This window comes from Equus caballus, chromosome 2 (genome assembly GCF_041296265.1).
Source record: "Equus caballus isolate H_3958 breed thoroughbred chromosome 2, TB-T2T, whole genome shotgun sequence".
NCBI classification, from domain to species: Eukaryota; Metazoa; Chordata; class Mammalia; order Perissodactyla; family Equidae; genus Equus; species Equus caballus.
In genome coordinates, this window is record NC_091685.1 from 86,063,205 (window position 1) to 86,079,408 (window position 16,204).

General features: G+C 46.3%; 1 protein-coding gene across 3 annotated transcripts in view; it reads right to left on the reverse strand.

The window, feature by feature from the left end:
- Positions 1-915: 915 nt before the first annotated feature.
- TMEM131L (transmembrane 131 like) overlaps positions 916-16,204 on the reverse strand; it is a 150,195-nt gene continuing 134,906 nt past the window's right edge. For all 3 annotated transcript variants that reach the window (XM_005607805.4, XM_070257673.1, XM_070257671.1), the window contains 8 exons: positions 13,925-14,091; positions 12,646-12,831; positions 9,500-9,578; positions 8,477-8,559; positions 4,592-4,712; positions 3,443-3,534; positions 2,080-2,219; positions 916-1,327 (listed from right to left, as the gene is read on the reverse strand). In XM_005607805.4, the coding sequence (XP_005607862.4) occupies positions 1,052-1,327; positions 2,080-2,219; positions 3,443-3,534; positions 4,592-4,712; positions 8,477-8,559; positions 9,500-9,578; positions 12,646-12,831; positions 13,925-14,091 (1,144 nt within the window). In that variant the 3' untranslated portion in view covers positions 916-1,051. The remainder of the gene's footprint in view (positions 1,328-2,079; positions 2,220-3,442; positions 3,535-4,591; positions 4,713-8,476; positions 8,560-9,499; positions 9,579-12,645; positions 12,832-13,924; positions 14,092-16,204) is intronic.

Below are 16,204 nucleotides of genomic sequence, written 5' to 3' on the forward strand. Positions count from 1 at the left end.
TGCTTGGAGGAGCTCCTTGCAGAAGGCAGTCCTGGATTTACAGGCCACTTGCCCTCCAGGTCCCAGGCCCCCAGACAACCATGGCAAAGAGAAATGAACTCAAAGGAGCCAAACCCAGTGCTCCACTCAAAAATCTCTCCTTGTGAATTTCCAATAAAGACAAAACAAAACGTAAAAATAAGACATTTTTATTAAAAGTTAAAACTGTTCTCAAAGTTTACACATGCAAATAGATAATTCCACCAACATACGGATTTCTAAAATCACTGACAAGCAGATACAAACCAGCTTGGGAAAAGATGCAGCAGCTACCTGACCCCTTGAGTACTCACATGTGGAGTAAACCGGCCCCCTCAGAGGGAAACGGACCAGAACGTCCCAGCTGCTGTCGCTGCCCCCAGTGATGGGCATGATGGAGGGGAGGGAACACCCTCACCACAGTGAACAAGTAGGACAGTGCCAGGCTCTCTGCTTCACCCCAGCAGCCATGACCACCAGGACTGGAAAGAGCTGTCCTCCACCCTAAAAGGGGTCTGTCCAGGCAAGTGGCCAGCTGCTCAGCTGGGCCTTCCGAGCCAGCAGTTCTCAATTGGCTGCACATTCCAATCGATGGAGAACTCGACTCAAAATCCCAATGGCCTGAGCCCCGGGTCAATTAAATCAGAATCTCTGGGAATGTCACCTGATCGACTTTGTTTTTTGCAAGTTCCCTGGGGGGATGCTGATGCCCAAGGAAGGAGAACCACGGCAGCCCATGGCTTTCTCCACTCTTTCCTTCCTGGAAGGCTCCCTTGTTCTGATTTAAAACATTTGGCATGTCTGACACACTTTTTGAATTACGAAGTTAGGACACATGGATGCTTGGTTTCTATCACTGATTTGCGATGGGTTAAAAAAAAAAATAGAGCACCCAGATTTCATTAAAAAATTTTATTTTCATATAAAAGTGCCAAAATATCCACCAATGTCGTAATCTATCTCAACAACCAGTTTACGCTAGTAATTGAAACACAAGCCTCTTTATTCACATTGTTTAAAAATCAAATTCTTTTCACACGTTCCCACAGTAACTCGAGTCTCTAGACAGCGGGAAATTGGCGTTCCTGTTTGCTGTGGTAGTCCATATGTCCAGGTTCATATAGGCACGGAACGGGTTAAACCCTGGGTAGTACTCCTTGCACAGGACCGCCTGGTTTTCAAGGTGAGTCGAATGTTCCGTGGTGGGATTCATGGGGCAGCAATTTTCATACACATCACTTTGCGGGGCCCAGATAGAACCAAAGAGTCCAGACATTGGAGACAAGCTTCGGGTACTTGTGAGGTAGGGCTAAAGTGTAAACGAGGAGAAAAAGAAAAAAAGAAGTGTTTAAAAAAAATAAAGAGGCCATAGAAAGAGAATGTCAAAGTTGACTATCTACCAGTGGATACCACAATGGGAGCAATCCAAGATGGAAATTACTAAACTATTCTCAACCATCCGGGTTGCTTTAACTCCACTTTTCTCAAACAGAGGGTTGTGAAATTCCCATCAAACTGGAAGAATTTATTTCAATCCAAGGAAGGACCCACAGGTCAAATGCCTTCTATCTGTTAAAAAAAAAAAGTATGGTATGCATGTGAAAGGGGGAAGGCAGCCCGGCTTTTAAGCAGGGAAGTGTGCTCACAGGCAGGAAGCCCTGAGGTCCCATTCCTGAGCACTGAGCGACCTTCCTGGGACTTTCACTTCCTGTCTTCTCACAGAGGAAAAGGTCAGCAGGGCCACACAAACACAGCTGTGTGACAGAGGGCTTGCTGGCCCACAGTCAGTGCTATCCATAAACCATCCCTCCTCGGTAGTTTGGGGTGTCTTTTTCATTGGGGGCGGCCAGACTGTCAATGCCTGCAAGTCCCCACCCATCTGAGTATGTGTTAGGGTCCTTCAGGGGGTGGCCAGCCCAGGCTTCTGTGATCTACAGGAAACAAGCCAGGCCTTCACTGATTCGAACCCAAGTGTAAAGCGAAAGTGGGACCAGGATTCAAGAAGCACCAGAGAGAACTCAGAGCCTCCCCAAAGTCACAGCAGAGGATGACGGCACTGACCGGATTGCTGATGAGCCCGGCATGTCCCCAGGCAGTCGGCACGTTGGGTGGGGTGTTCCAGGTAGACTGAGAGTTGTGATCAATAAAGTCTGTCTGTACTTCTGCAGGACAGGGGAAGCCATTGTGGTAATTCATGTTTTCTATGACAAATGGGAGACATCAACATGGGTAAACATTTTTGTGAAGAGAATGGAATACTCACTCTGGCAAAAAAGCTTTCAAGGCCTCTTTATATTGAAAAAGTAAAGACAGACATAAAACAATTACTCCATATGGACCAGGAGGGCCATTTCACTGTCGTTCTCAAGGTGAAAAGCGTTTATCAGACACATGACCTGGAGGCCCTCAGTGCGGAAGGTCTTCCTCTGGGCTTGATTTTCTGTATTTGATAATTTGATAGGACTCTTTCTAATACACAGAACACACTAAAATACTACTACATTACCATAGTAGTAAATACCACTATAGATTTGAATACTGTCAAGATTCTTATCAGTATTTAAATTTTTCTTTTATTATCTGTCATGCCAACGTCAGTCATCTGTACATATACCATACGGACTGATAAAAGCAACAAGATTATCAGGCAGTTCCTAAGATACCAGTAGGAAGATGATAAACACAAGCCTCACAAGCACAGGAAGAAAGTTACCACAGCACCCCCTTGTGGTTAGCATAGAGCAACGCATACGTCAAAATACAAATAAGTATATAACACCTAATATATCGCTTCTCCCTTCCCTAAAAAGGCAGCTCTGGTATGAGAAATCACGATCAGATTGTAATGTATACTAAGAACATTTGCCAGCTTATCAGGGAAATCTCATTTCTCTTATTGTTTATTACTACAGACGCTTCAGCCCAAGCATCTAGAATTTTCCACAGTTTCCCCTCCAAGCTCCTTTCCTTCCTTCTGCAGCACCACCCAGGAGCAGAAGAGTCAGGACATGCTGAGGAACAAGCAAGTAAATGTTTCCATTTTGCATGGGATTTGCCTGCCTAAAAAGAATAGCCAACAACTAAAGCCCCAGCCTCCCAAAGGCTAATCCACAATGCTCGGTCCACATAAATTCAAATGACCCAGTTCTACCTGATTTGAAGGACTAAATGGATTAGGGCTGTTTGTAGAAGCCCGCAGACACCAGCTTTGGAGGGCTTTTAGAGGCCATAGCTGGCAGGCAGGCACAGCCGGACTCACATGGAGGAGTTAGCAGGCTCCTGCGAGATCATCCTAGAAGGTGCTCACTTTATGTTACAGGCAAGCTACTCTGCAGTCAGTGCCTTCCTTATGTCCACACAAGTCCACTGCTGAGACTTTCTGAGGATAAAAGAATGGCATTGGGACTGTTCAAACAGCTTTTACCTTCTGGAAAGGCATTGTAATCGTTCAATTCCAGCGGACAGTACACACTGGGAAACTGGCCTTCGCAAGTTGCACTCCAGTCAATGAAACTGCTACAAAAGACAAGAGATCTAGTTTCAGAATCAGGATGTCAGGAGAGCAAGTAAAGAAAGAGGAAAACAATCTTCCTGCCCAGCATCCACCTCACTGCTAATTCCTCGATGTTGGAAAATAAAAGATGTGCTTTCTCAAGTCCCAGAACCAAAGACTTACAAACGAAATGCTCATCACCAAGGACATCCTATTGCAGGACAGATGGCTCAGACCAGGAACATGCTTCCTCTATAAACAGGCTTGTTAAGTCTAACCAGAGGCAGAAGCCAGGACCCTGGCCCTATTAGCCCTCTGGAGGACCAAGCGGACACCGTGAAGGGCCTCAGTACACACCTGAAGGGTTTACAGATGTTCCGCATTAAAATGGCCACCTTTCCCTCAGAGCAAGGCCAGCTTTCATCTTAGTAAATCACAACTATGAAGACTAGGATTACCGATAGGTACTATGATCACTCATACGGGATCCTTATCTTAGAAATAAGAAAGTAAACACTGCTGTAATGAGCAGAGACAAGAAAAAAACAAAAAGAAACTTCTGATGGATTTTGTGATTTAACACAGATATTAACATTTTCTCAAGGTTTCATAATTGAACGACATATTAATACCCAAAAGCAAATTTAAGAAACTGCCATCGTGTAACTATTTTTCAATACTCACACTACTTGATCTTTTAAAATGTTAGCCGTGTTCAAGATTAATACCACAAAAACATGGAAATCTTCGCTCTACTAGAGGGCAGGAATTAGTAGTGGTTGTTTCTTCAAATTTGCCTCTATTAATAGATCATCTTTTCAACTTAAAAAAGGAAAGCAATGACCTGGTCACCAACTATATTACTTCTATCTCCTTTCAAGTTTCTCTCAAGGCCTGGTTTGTTATGTTCCAAGACATCACAACGCAACTCCAAAAGGCAGATGGAAACACCCAGCTGAGGTACGCTGGGGAAGGAAGTCTGGCCCTGGGTTTTGCAAGGTCTGCCTAACAGACTGAACTCAAGTCCCCACTGCAAGCCCTCAGGCGGAGCAAGGCAGCCATCAGAGAGGAGGCCCGTACCTGTTATGGACCGGGGCTGGCCCCTGCATCACACCAGGCACGCTGCTCTCCAGAGCGCAGTTGAAGCTGCTCGTCACACACACTGGCTGGGTGGGCCACAGGTCTCCGGGTGGGTAAAGACCTAAGGAAGAGAACAGGGCCTCTCAGTGCACCTTCCTCCCCGCTCAGCCCACATCCTGCCCTTCCTGCAGGACCCAGCTCAACGTCTCTTCCCTCCCATGTCATCCCCACGTGCTGACCACTCTGCCTTCCCTGACCCCTGCCAGGATATTCTTTCAGGGTATAAAGCGGAAATAGAGCATATTGTTTGACCTTTACTTGAGACAGGGCACAACCGTCTCCTGACCTGGGTTACAAGATAACTGTAATGAGTCAACAAGCGTTTGAGGGCCTACTGTTGGCAAAGCCCCACTATAGATACCAATGACACAGCAGCGATACATTCAAGTGAGCAGAGACGAACAACAAACAAAGGAAGTAAGAAGTTGCAAAAACGGTGACATTACAGGCCCTGGGATAAGACACAAGGATTCCATGGCAGTGGAGAGGGACAACCACCTCAGCACCTGGGGAGAGAACACCGCAGACCCCAGGGAGGCATGGGGCACGGAGTGACATGAATGATCCTAGTGTTTCAGAGGTGCCCTGCGGCCCTCCTCAGGAAGGGAAATGTCCCTGTAAGACTCTCCCAAACTGTGCGAGTGCCTTCAATCTGACCGACGACTGCGTCTGCCAACACCTGCCATGCGGTTCTGAACTCAACGGGATCACCTTCCCCTTAACCTTTCCAGGCGATGGCCGAGCTCCTGCACCTCCCACGCAGAACACCTGCCAGCACCTCTGGTTGTCCCCTACCTTCACTGCCATAGCTGTCGCTCAGTCATTTGTGGGATGGATGGATGGACGGATGCCACTGGTTGGTGGCATGGATTAACGGGACAGGCGGGGCCATATGCATGCAGACAGTGCCTTCACCCAGAAAGACTAAACCCAACTATTCGAATTGAACTGGGAACCCAACGATTTACCAGCCAGACAGGTAAACACTGGAGACACTGCCAACCTGTGCCCCATGACTGAGGCAGGTCCTACTTGAAAGGAGTTCAACAATTGTAAACAACAGGGCAGCATGTGCACCCTAGGACTGTACTTTCTGTGTGAGAGCCTGGCGGTAACCTGCCCCCTCCTGTGAACCCAGAGACTTGCACCTCAGGGGTAGTCAGAAGAGACCCCCAAGTGTTTAAAGAAACACTACCAATAGATCACGTAGCTTTCACATGACTGTGGAGACGTCTGAAAGATGAGGCTACCCTTGGTTAGTCTGGGGAGCTTCCTAGAAGGATAACTTGTGTTCACGTACCTCTTACGGGCAGTAATCACTAGGAGGGAGCCATCCAATTAGAAAAGCTGGTATGAAATTTGTCTGCTGAAATTAGCTAAGGTGATCAAAGACACCGCCTTGGCCCTGGAAGGCATTCAGGTCAGCTTCAATTCACTGGCCAGGGTTCTTGTGGATGAAAAACTGCCAGAGACCTCCTCCTGCAGGCCGAAGCGCCATCTATGCCCTCACTAACACACCCTGCGGTACCTGGAGTAGCGCCTCTGACCAAGGGGAGAGGTCAACACAGAAACGTGAGGGGAAAGCCACCTGGCCTTGGTAGTTTATGAGACTTGTTCAACTGGTTAGTTCTGGAACTCTATGGGGAAGGGTTGAGGTCAATACTGCAGAGAGCAGTACTCTGTTGAGAGTAGCCATAATTAAATGCTATGCAAGTCAAATTAATGAATGCAGTCCCACCTTCTGTCATTCAGATTAATCAAGAACCACTTACAGAGTGATAACCCAAGTGAGAAGTAATGATGGCCTGGACCAGGGTAATGAGGGTGGAGATGGGGGGAAGTTATCAGATTCTGAATACATATGGAAAGTATGAAGAAGGCCAACAGGGTAAGACAGCAGATCACACGTAGGGGCAAGAAAAAAACGTCAAGGACGACACCTAGATTTTTGGCCTGAGCAACAAGAAAGACTGGATGGGAAGATGGTAAGAGCAGCAGGTCTGAAGGAGAAGATCAAGCACTGGGTTTGGGACACCTGTTGCACCCCCAGGTAAAGATGTCAAAGGGCAGTTGGCTACAAGATACTGGAGTTCAGGAGAGAGGCCCAGGCTGAAGATGCAAACGTGGGAATGTCAGGGTGAAGATAAGACTTAAGCTTCGCAGGTGGGTGAGACCACCAATGGGGTGTGCAGAGACCAGCACAAGGCCTGACTTCGTGAGCACAGCACTCCGGCAGTGTGAGAGGTGGGGAAGGGGGAGGAACTGAACTGGGAACCCTAAGGTTTACCAGCCGGACTGAATGACTAAGGTTGGAAACACGTCAACATGGAGACCAAAGCCTGAGAACTGAGCGTGGGACTTCATGATGTGGAAGTCGCTGGTGTCCCTGCAGATACTGTGTCAGGGGAGTGGTGCACCACAGCCAGGTTACAGCGGTTCCATGGGAGGACAGGAGAAAAGGAATATTAATCAGCAGGCACTGAGAACTCTTCTAAGGAGTTTTCCCAGAGAGGAGCAGAGAAGTGGCTAGACAAGTCAAGAGAGAGGGTTTGGCCATTGTTGGTTTGTTTTTGTTTTTGTTTTGCTGAGGAAGATGTGCCCTGAGCTAACATCTATGCCAATCTTCCTCTATTTTTGTATGTGGGTCCCCATCATAGCATGGCTACTGACAGATGAGGAGTGTAGGTCCACATATGGGAACTGAACCCCAACCACCAAAGTGGAGCGTGCCAAACTTAACCACTAGGACACCAGGGCTGGCCCTATTGTTGGTTTTTCAAAGATGGGAAGTATTACAGTGTATTTGTATGCTGATGGGAATGACTCATTAGAGAAAAACTGACGATAGAAATGTGCTGACACAATGTCCTTGGAAAGGACAGTAGCACTGACAATTCAACAGGTTGCAACAGGAGGGGAACAGAGACGGTGGTGGCAGGTAGATGGGGCAGTGGGAACTGTGTGAAGCTTCTCTCATTCCCAGTAAAATAGGAAGCGAGATCAGCCATGAGAATGAGGCAGAGGGCGCTGGAAGTGTGGGCAGAGAGGAGAGTGGGAGGATGAAGGGACCAGAGAAATGCAGCAGCTGGGCCCACGTGAAGCTAGTGCTCATGAACTCAGACAATGGCCGGTCAGCATGTGTGCGTGTGTGCGTGTGTGTGTGTGCTGTTCTCAGAGAGTGGCCGGGCAGCGTGTGTGTGTGAGCGCTGTTCTCCAGCCTCACTCATCTGCACAGGAATAGGCAGAGAAGCTGGAGAATTGGGCAAAACCATGACTGTGGTTTTTTGAGGTGAATGCAGGAAAGGGAGAGGAGGAAGGAAGTGATGGTAACAATGGATCAGGAAATTGAAGTGGAGGAAGAAAGCAAGCATGTATACACGAAGGGGGGGGGGCAGTCAAAAGGGGATGGCCCAATGCTTTGTGGACAGGAATTGTGAACAAGATCTGTTTCTCTGGTGACTGAGGACCCAACCACTGCCGTCTCTATTGTTCTGTCACCTCAGACTGGGAAAGGCGAACTGAACACAGTGGTAGACCCCTGGAAAGGGGCCGTATGCTGTACCAAGCCAAGGGCACCCGACCCTCAGCTACAAGGAGGGAGCTCAGCATCAATGCAGAGGGGGTAGCCAAAGTCAGAGGCCCCCAGTGACGCTGGTCCAGAGGGCAGGTGGCTTCCTAATGCAGGAAAAGTGACATGGCTTGGGAAAGAGGGCACCAGGGAAAGGGCCCTGCCCCACCCAACCTGCTTATCTTCTCAAGCTCGCCGGCCAGCAATGCAACACGGAACACCTGGCTGGTGTCTCCAGCAGGAGTAACGAGCCTCACCTTTATCTCCCTCCACACCTGCGGGCCCAGCAGGGATGCTGGGGCAGGGAGCTTCTGCATACTGTGGGAGGCTATTCACCGCTCTGTGGGGAAATCGAGAAAACAAGCATCGGTTGATTTTTTTCTCTACAAGCAAATACTGAATTTGTATAACGAAGTCTGATTGAGTTTTTGCAGGAATTCTTCCCCCAAGAAACATATAGATACTAGAGACATAAAGACACACAACCAGGAAAGGGTTGTGGAATATAAAATTCCCAAGATTCAGCAAAGTCTTCCTTTAATAAACAACAAAACAACTTGTAACTAAGGTAACTAAGGTAACCAAGGTCATCTGTGCTTTCCAATCTGCCTGCCAGCAGCTGGCAACCATTCTTGATCCTGCGTTTACTTTCTACCCCTAACAAAACAGTTCCTACAGAGCTCTCCTCGTCCCCTGGCTGGGTTTCCTTCTTCATAAACTCACCAATTTAAGTTTAATCACATTGTCCTGTCCTTTCCCAGCACGGCTGGTGCCTAAGAAACCTAACTACATTTCTCTCCCTGAAACCGTCTCTTTCTTGTGCACCCTCCTCCCGTCTCACTCACTAAAATATACTAGTTTATTTTGTCCGATCATCACACAGCAATCACCACAGAGAGGAACTGTAAACGTGTGAGTGTCCAGCAGATTCTTGCAAAATTTTCTAAATCATCAATGCTCAGTTTTATTTCAAGTCCTAGCAATGGGCAGATGATTCCCATCCTCAGAATAACTTGTTCCTTCTTTCTGTTTTCAGGAATGATGTGTTTTCTAACATGGCTGGGTCCCCAAGGGCACCAGCGAGACCAGAGACACTCCGTATGAACCAGGTTTACTTGGAAAGATCCTGCTTTCTGAACTGTTAGGAAAACCAGATTTTACTTTCTGGCATCCTTAAAAAGTCTGCATATTTGAACCTGCAGAACCAAGTACAGAGAAAAGACACTGATAGAAAAAGCGGTCCATAAAACATTGCAAAAAACGGGAAACGGAAAACTTACGTGGGATTGCAGATGTTATGGGAAAGATTCACAGAGATGGGAGTTTCTGAAGGAAAGGCATTTTGTGAAACGTGGTCTCCTGCACAAAAACAAAAAAATTATCATAAGGTTTTACAAGCATAATTCAACCGTGTACATTCTGTATTAAAATGCAGACTAACAGCATTAACCCCTAGTGGAGTGACTTGAACCTGATACTCACACATTCAGCAATTTAATTTTTAAAAGGGCTTTCATAATTATCTTTTCACTGAAAACTTAACATTTACATTTATGAATTTTGGATTAACATTTTAATGATGGAGAGAAAAGGTGGAAAATATTACCATTATGTAACCTGTTAATAAAGACTTCTGATAAAAGAAATTTAACTATCTAAATAGATACCTCCCAGTTTATAAAAGTAATGTATGTTCATGGTAGGAAATCTATAAAAATAAACAGAAGTTTAGGGAAGAAAAACATGTCACCTGCAATTATACTATCATTATGAACATTCAGGTATATTTCCTTGCACTATCTCTTTTAGGTATATGTCTATGTTGAAAACTGGGATCATCCTTCATTTATACTTTTTTGGTCTTTTACACCATTAACTCTATTGTGGACATTTTCCTGATACTACAAAACCTTCAAACACGACTTAAAGACTGCACACTGTGCCAGTGTACAGCAAGGCCATTAATAGTTTTCATCCTTCTTGTTCTGTTGGCCTTTCCCCACAAGCTAAAGCTTCCCTTCTGTTTTTTGTTAACGTTAAAGTACTGATCTTTTAAAAATCTCACGTTAGCATCATCAGGCAAACTCTGTGTTCAGTGGTGGATGGAGCTGTGCTTGGTGTACGCTGTGAAAACCAAGCTACTTCTGGGCAAGAAAACCACTCCTGTTCACAAACAAAATGCCACATGCCCACCTTCATCTAATTCCATTCTCAACGGGGGCAATACTGTCCCCACGAGGGGGAGAACTGGTTTGCTTTCTGGGAATTGAGAATATCTTATCATTTATGTGCAGTCAGGCATCGCATTTTCGTCAATGATGGACCACATGTATGACAGGGGTCCCGTAAGATTAGTACCATATAACCTGGGTGTGTGGGATGCCACGCCCTCTAGGTGTGTGTAAGTATACTCTATGATGTTTGCACAACGAAAACACCACCTAACAACTCATTTCTCAGAACGTATCCCTGCCGTTAAGCAATGCGTGACTGTGTAAGGCACAGTCCACAGCAATAAACAGATCTGCGGTGTACAGCAGTGATATTGAAATTTTATGGGGGTCATTAGGCAAACAATGTCTAAACGATGCCTAAGGGAGAGACTGATAATGAAGAAACGGCTGAGAAACATGGATTGCAATCACACATGGGCGCTCTGTCTCGGTTTTTATGGTTATTAATGCCCTGGTCTCTCAAAGACCTTCTTGTACAGGGATCGTTGTCAGGAGGAGAGAGAAAAGAGGGGAAGCCGAGAGGCTGCTGAAGGGAATTGTCTGCTGCTCACGAACTCACACGGAGCGGCCTGCAAGGAGGTGGGAGATGCAGTGGGGAGAGCACTGGGCTGTGGGGAAGGAGACACGGACTCAGGCTGAGCCACAGTGAGCAAACTGTGGTGGAACACGCCACACAACGCCTCTGAGCCCAGGTCCGCACATCTCTGATGGGCACAGAGACGCTGCCCTGCCCTCTCACGGCCCTGCAAGCACAGCATGAGCGAGCCTGACAAATGCACAGCGTCACAAACGTGAATTTCTCAATCTCACCGCCTTGTCCTTACACGAAGGTGAAATGTTTACCATGTTAAATACAACAGTGAAAAGGAACAAATTACATCTTTATGTAGACATGGAGCTATAAAAAAGAACAGTGAGTGGAAAAAGCAAGATGAAGAATGCTATATTAAAGTATGATTTCCTTTATGTAAGTTAAAGACAAAAATTCTGTATTTTGTTGATTGATATGTGATGGACGTACATGTAAAATACAGCATGGACTAAAAGAATACACGCCAAGTTCATGACAATGGACAGTCTCTCTCTCAAGGAGTGAAAAGTGGAACAGACTATAAAGTATTGTTTCTTAAAAAAAAAACTGAGGGAAAATATGACAAAATTAAGAGTTGTGAATTTTGGGTGATAGAAGTACAAATGCTTCCTTGACCTTTCCTGTATCTTTAAATTCCTCAAAAGTAAGGGAAGGCCAATGTTCATTAGCAGTGTCATTCACAAGAGCCAAAAGGTGGAAACAACTGAAGTGTCCGTCAACGTATGAATGGATAAACAAAATGTGGTATAGACGTATAACGGATTATTACTCAGCCTTAAAAAGAAATCCTGATGTGTTACAACATGGATGAACCTTGAAAACATCATACGAAGTGAAATAAGCCAGTCACAGAAGGACAAATATTTTGTGATTCCACTTATCTCAGACACTAGTGTAGTCAGATTCATAGGCAGAAAGTAAAAGTAAAACAGAGATTGCCAGGGGCTAAGGGAGGGGGAATGGAGAATTAGTGTTTAATGGGAACAGAGTTTGGGATGATGAAAAAATTCTGGAGATGGATAGTGGTGGTGCTTGCACAATACGAATGTAATCGATGTCACTGAACTGTACACCTAAACATGGTTAAAACAGGGGCCGGTCTAGTGGTGCAGTGGTTAAGTTTGCATGCTCTGCTTGGGCAGCCTGGGGTAACAAGTTTGGATCCTGGGCACAGACCCAGCACCACTTATCAAGCCACACTGTTGCCACATCCCACATAAAATAGAGGAAGACTGGCACAGATGTTAGCTCAGGGCCAATCTTCCTCAGTAAAAAAAAAAAAAGGTTGAACTAGTAAATTTTGTGTTATATATATTTTACTAAAATAAAAAAATGTTCAAGTAAAAAATTTATGTGGAAGCTCTCTGAACTATTTCAAAGATAGATGCTAAAAACAATAATAATAATAACAACGATGATGGAGTGGAAAGAGGAGGGAGGAAGGAAGAAAGAAAAAGAAAATGGATAAATCCAAAGCAAAGCAAATACTCAAATCCACAGTCGCATCTGTGCTCCAGGCGTCGGAAGGCAGATGTAGATCCTGTAACTGGGTACGGTGGGAGGGCAGGAAGGAGGGCCACGGTTTATTCCCGGGACTCACCGGCTGGCAGGAAGTGTGGAGGGCCCCCTGCGGGCTTCTTGTCTCCGTCGGAGCTGCTCGTGCTGCTCCAGCTGCCCCAGCTGCCTCGGCTGGCACGCACGCTGCCCGAGGAGCTGCCACAGTCCGAGCTGGAATCTGAGCAAGACTTCTCCACACACTTCTTCCCAGGCTTCTGGCAGTAACCCTCTGCAGGAAAGAAGAGAGCAGAGCTGAGCCAGGCAGAGAAGTCAGGTTCCACTTAATTTTCAACTTGATGCCATTTCTAACAAAAGGAGGGGAAATTACGAAGAAGGTGAGACTGAACTTCAGGGCTGCTGCCTCTGCTCATTGAGCGAGAAGAAAGAAATCAACTGAAACTAAGGATGGGACCTTAAGAGACAGTGAGGGGTGAGCTTTGCCATCCTCCACCACTCTGCCGATGGGATGGGCAATTAAAACTGTTTGGGGCTAACACAGTCAATACCAATGATAACCTGGATCTAAAAATAGTTGAAATAAATATTTCTCTCAAGAAAACTGAGGCTACTCTATTGGACTGGAGATTTGTAGGTAATTCTCCCCCCTCCTTTAAGATATCCACTAAGAGCTTCAAAGTATTATTTATGTCTAGGTGGGAAGAACCTCCAAGAAGACTAAGAAGTAACACACGCGTCAAGGGAATGGACAAGTGGATGGAGATAGAAATCTGTTGATCCTCTGAGCCTGTGTGCACCGACATGAGCACGTGTGAAGGAACATGGGTGTCACCTGGAAGGATTACAACTCCCCCCACTCTGAACCCTATGTGTGCTGCCACCTTCAGAGGCCCTTTACCCTCCTGCTGTCCTCCGCCCTATCCTGGACCTAGCATCGGGTGCCCTTGGCCTCGCACTCCCTGGGCCACTGCCAGCAGTCCTTGGGTGGGGCAGCAGCCTGGCTCAGGCGTGTGAGAACAGCCACTCTTCTCCCCTGCCTCTTTCCTACTCCCCTCCTACACTGAGGGAGTCCTCCTGGAGCACGCATCCACTGTTCCTTCAGCAATCTGCAGGTGGACAGCTGAGAATGACCAGATTCTGGGCAGGGGGGAGGTAGGAAGAGCAACACCAGAGGCCTGCCCAGGCTCAGGAGAACCTCAACTTTCTAGTGTCATCCCGACAGCTTTCCATTTGGGCTTTGGTAAGCTAGGCTGCCTGTGAAGTGACCCTCTTATCAAGATGCCATTTCTCTCACGCTGCATACTTCCTGGAGGAAACAAAGATTCCACCAGAAGCACCCGTCACAGCTCATTATGGTTACACACCTGCCTCTCGCTGTGCAGCAGGTACGCTGCCTCCAGTGCCAGCATCTGTCTTGCACATTTCCTCAGGGGTTTCCTGGATACACCAGTTTCTCACATCCATGTCACTGCTCAGCTCAGACCTTTCAAATTCACTGCACACAAGCTTTAATTCACTCTGTTCAGAAGGCCTGGAAGAGCCACAAAAAAATCACACCCACATTTTATCATGCATACGTACACACGTGCTTTCCAGGAGACTTATGAGAGATGAAAATATGAACCCGGGACAACTTGAGAGCTCTTCTCTTGGGTCTGATGGGGGGAAGATGAAGAGTAAGGGAGGATGTCAAAAAGAAAAAGATTTTGCCATTTTAGAACCATAAGGAAGTCGGAGCTCATTTAACCTCTTTTCAAATTTTACAGTGAGAGGAATAAAACTCCACAAGGTTAAATGAGTCACTCAAGGTCAACTTGTAAGTGGGAGGTCCAGGACCAGAAGCCACGACTCTTGGCCTGTCTTCCTTGGTTTCAGTGTCAAATATGATTCTCCACAGGTGAACCAGCTCCTCGGTGTCTAGCGGAAGGCATGGAGCGTTAGTTGAAATCTTTTCTTATTCATTCATTTAGCAAACATTTGTTGAGTGACTACCATGTGCCGCGGACTGTTAGGAAAGGTACAGCATCTACAAACAGGAGTAAATTCTTCCCCCACGGAGGTCACAGCCCAATAATAATACCTCTCTAGCTACATGGAGAACCCATTGAGGGAAGAACTGTAATATGACTTTGTAAATGGCAACACAGAGACATGTGGAGAATGCTGTGGGGATACCTAGATGATTACTTCACACAGTCCGATTTCAGTACCTCACGGTAGGTTTGTAGGATGACAGGTAAGAGCAACGAAGACAGAGGGAACCAATGGGTTCACAGGCTTCTGACGGCTCAAGGTAAAGAGTGTATAGATAGAACCGAGAGCCAGGCAAACAGACAATCTAACCACCACTACCTATTTAAGCATCATTTTCTCAAAACATTCTGATTAGCTGCAAGTTATTTTTTAACACCTTGATTTGTTTCTTCAGCAACGTCAGAAAAAATGTCCGCTTTTAAAAATATATCTTAACATTTAATTGCTGAAATTCCACTCTAACTTTATATCTTTCTGTATGTTCATATCAGGAAAATATAATACCTTAAAGGGACCACATAAAGCAATCACATTTTTATGAAAATACGTGTAAAAGAATACAAGGTGTGGCTTTCCTTTCTACAGGATACTGCATTGCAGCTTTCAAATAATTTAGCCTAAATAAGAATAATTGCCAATCAATCATTAGTATTTAGTATTAACAATAATCTAATCATGGGTGTACTTCTTTTTTTCATATTTGCATTTTGCTGAGTGCCAGGGACAGAACTAGAGTGTGGAGACAGCCTGGAGTCGCCTGACCGGTTTCCAGCAGAGTGCACAGGAGGACTGCTGGGGAGCGTGTTACAGGCTGACTCCCAGGGTCCAGCTCCCGTTGCAGCTGCTCCAGGGGCCTGGGGACAAACGTTGTAAGCAGCACCATGCTGCTTCCCTTCCAACAACAAGCAGAACCTCAGCAAGGTGGACCCCTTCCCCATGCAGATTTGGAGCTGCTAGAGAACAAGTGGACAGAAACACATTTAAATACCTAGCTGAGCTCACAAGACAGAGAAATCGCCCATGCCAGAACTCAAAAGAAGAAACAGCCAGCCTGGTGAGGATGGAGGGCTTCCTCAGGGGGGACAGAGGCTTTAAAAAGCTCACTCAAGGACAGGACTCAGGGAGCTGGGACTGAGTCTCCTAAATAAAACTGGGGCCCTGGAGGGGGGTGTCATCAGTGCAAGGCACACCTGAACGCTCCATCCACAGAAGCAGGGAGGAAAAGGCAGGGGAGAGCGTCTCTGCTGCAGGCCCTCTGCAAGCGCGTGCCTGTGTGTGTGTGTGTCAGAAATCAAAAATGAAAACTCAGAGATACACCAGTGGGTGGATTTGGAGTCAGAAGGTACACACTGCTGACCTGGTGAAAAAAATTCTCAAGCTGCAGAATCTACATAAAATGAAATTGAGAGAGAGATGTCTGGAAACCCAGAAATATGGGATTCCCAGATAAACATTGTTCAGCTCCTTCACTTTACAGATAAGAAAATGAAAGCTCAGGGTGATTAAGTGTCTTGAGGAAGCAAGGTTTCCAAAGGACAGTGCCAAACTGCCCGGGTTCTGATCTGCCCCTGCTGCCTGCCAGGTCCGGGGCTTGAAAGCAAACCCACGAT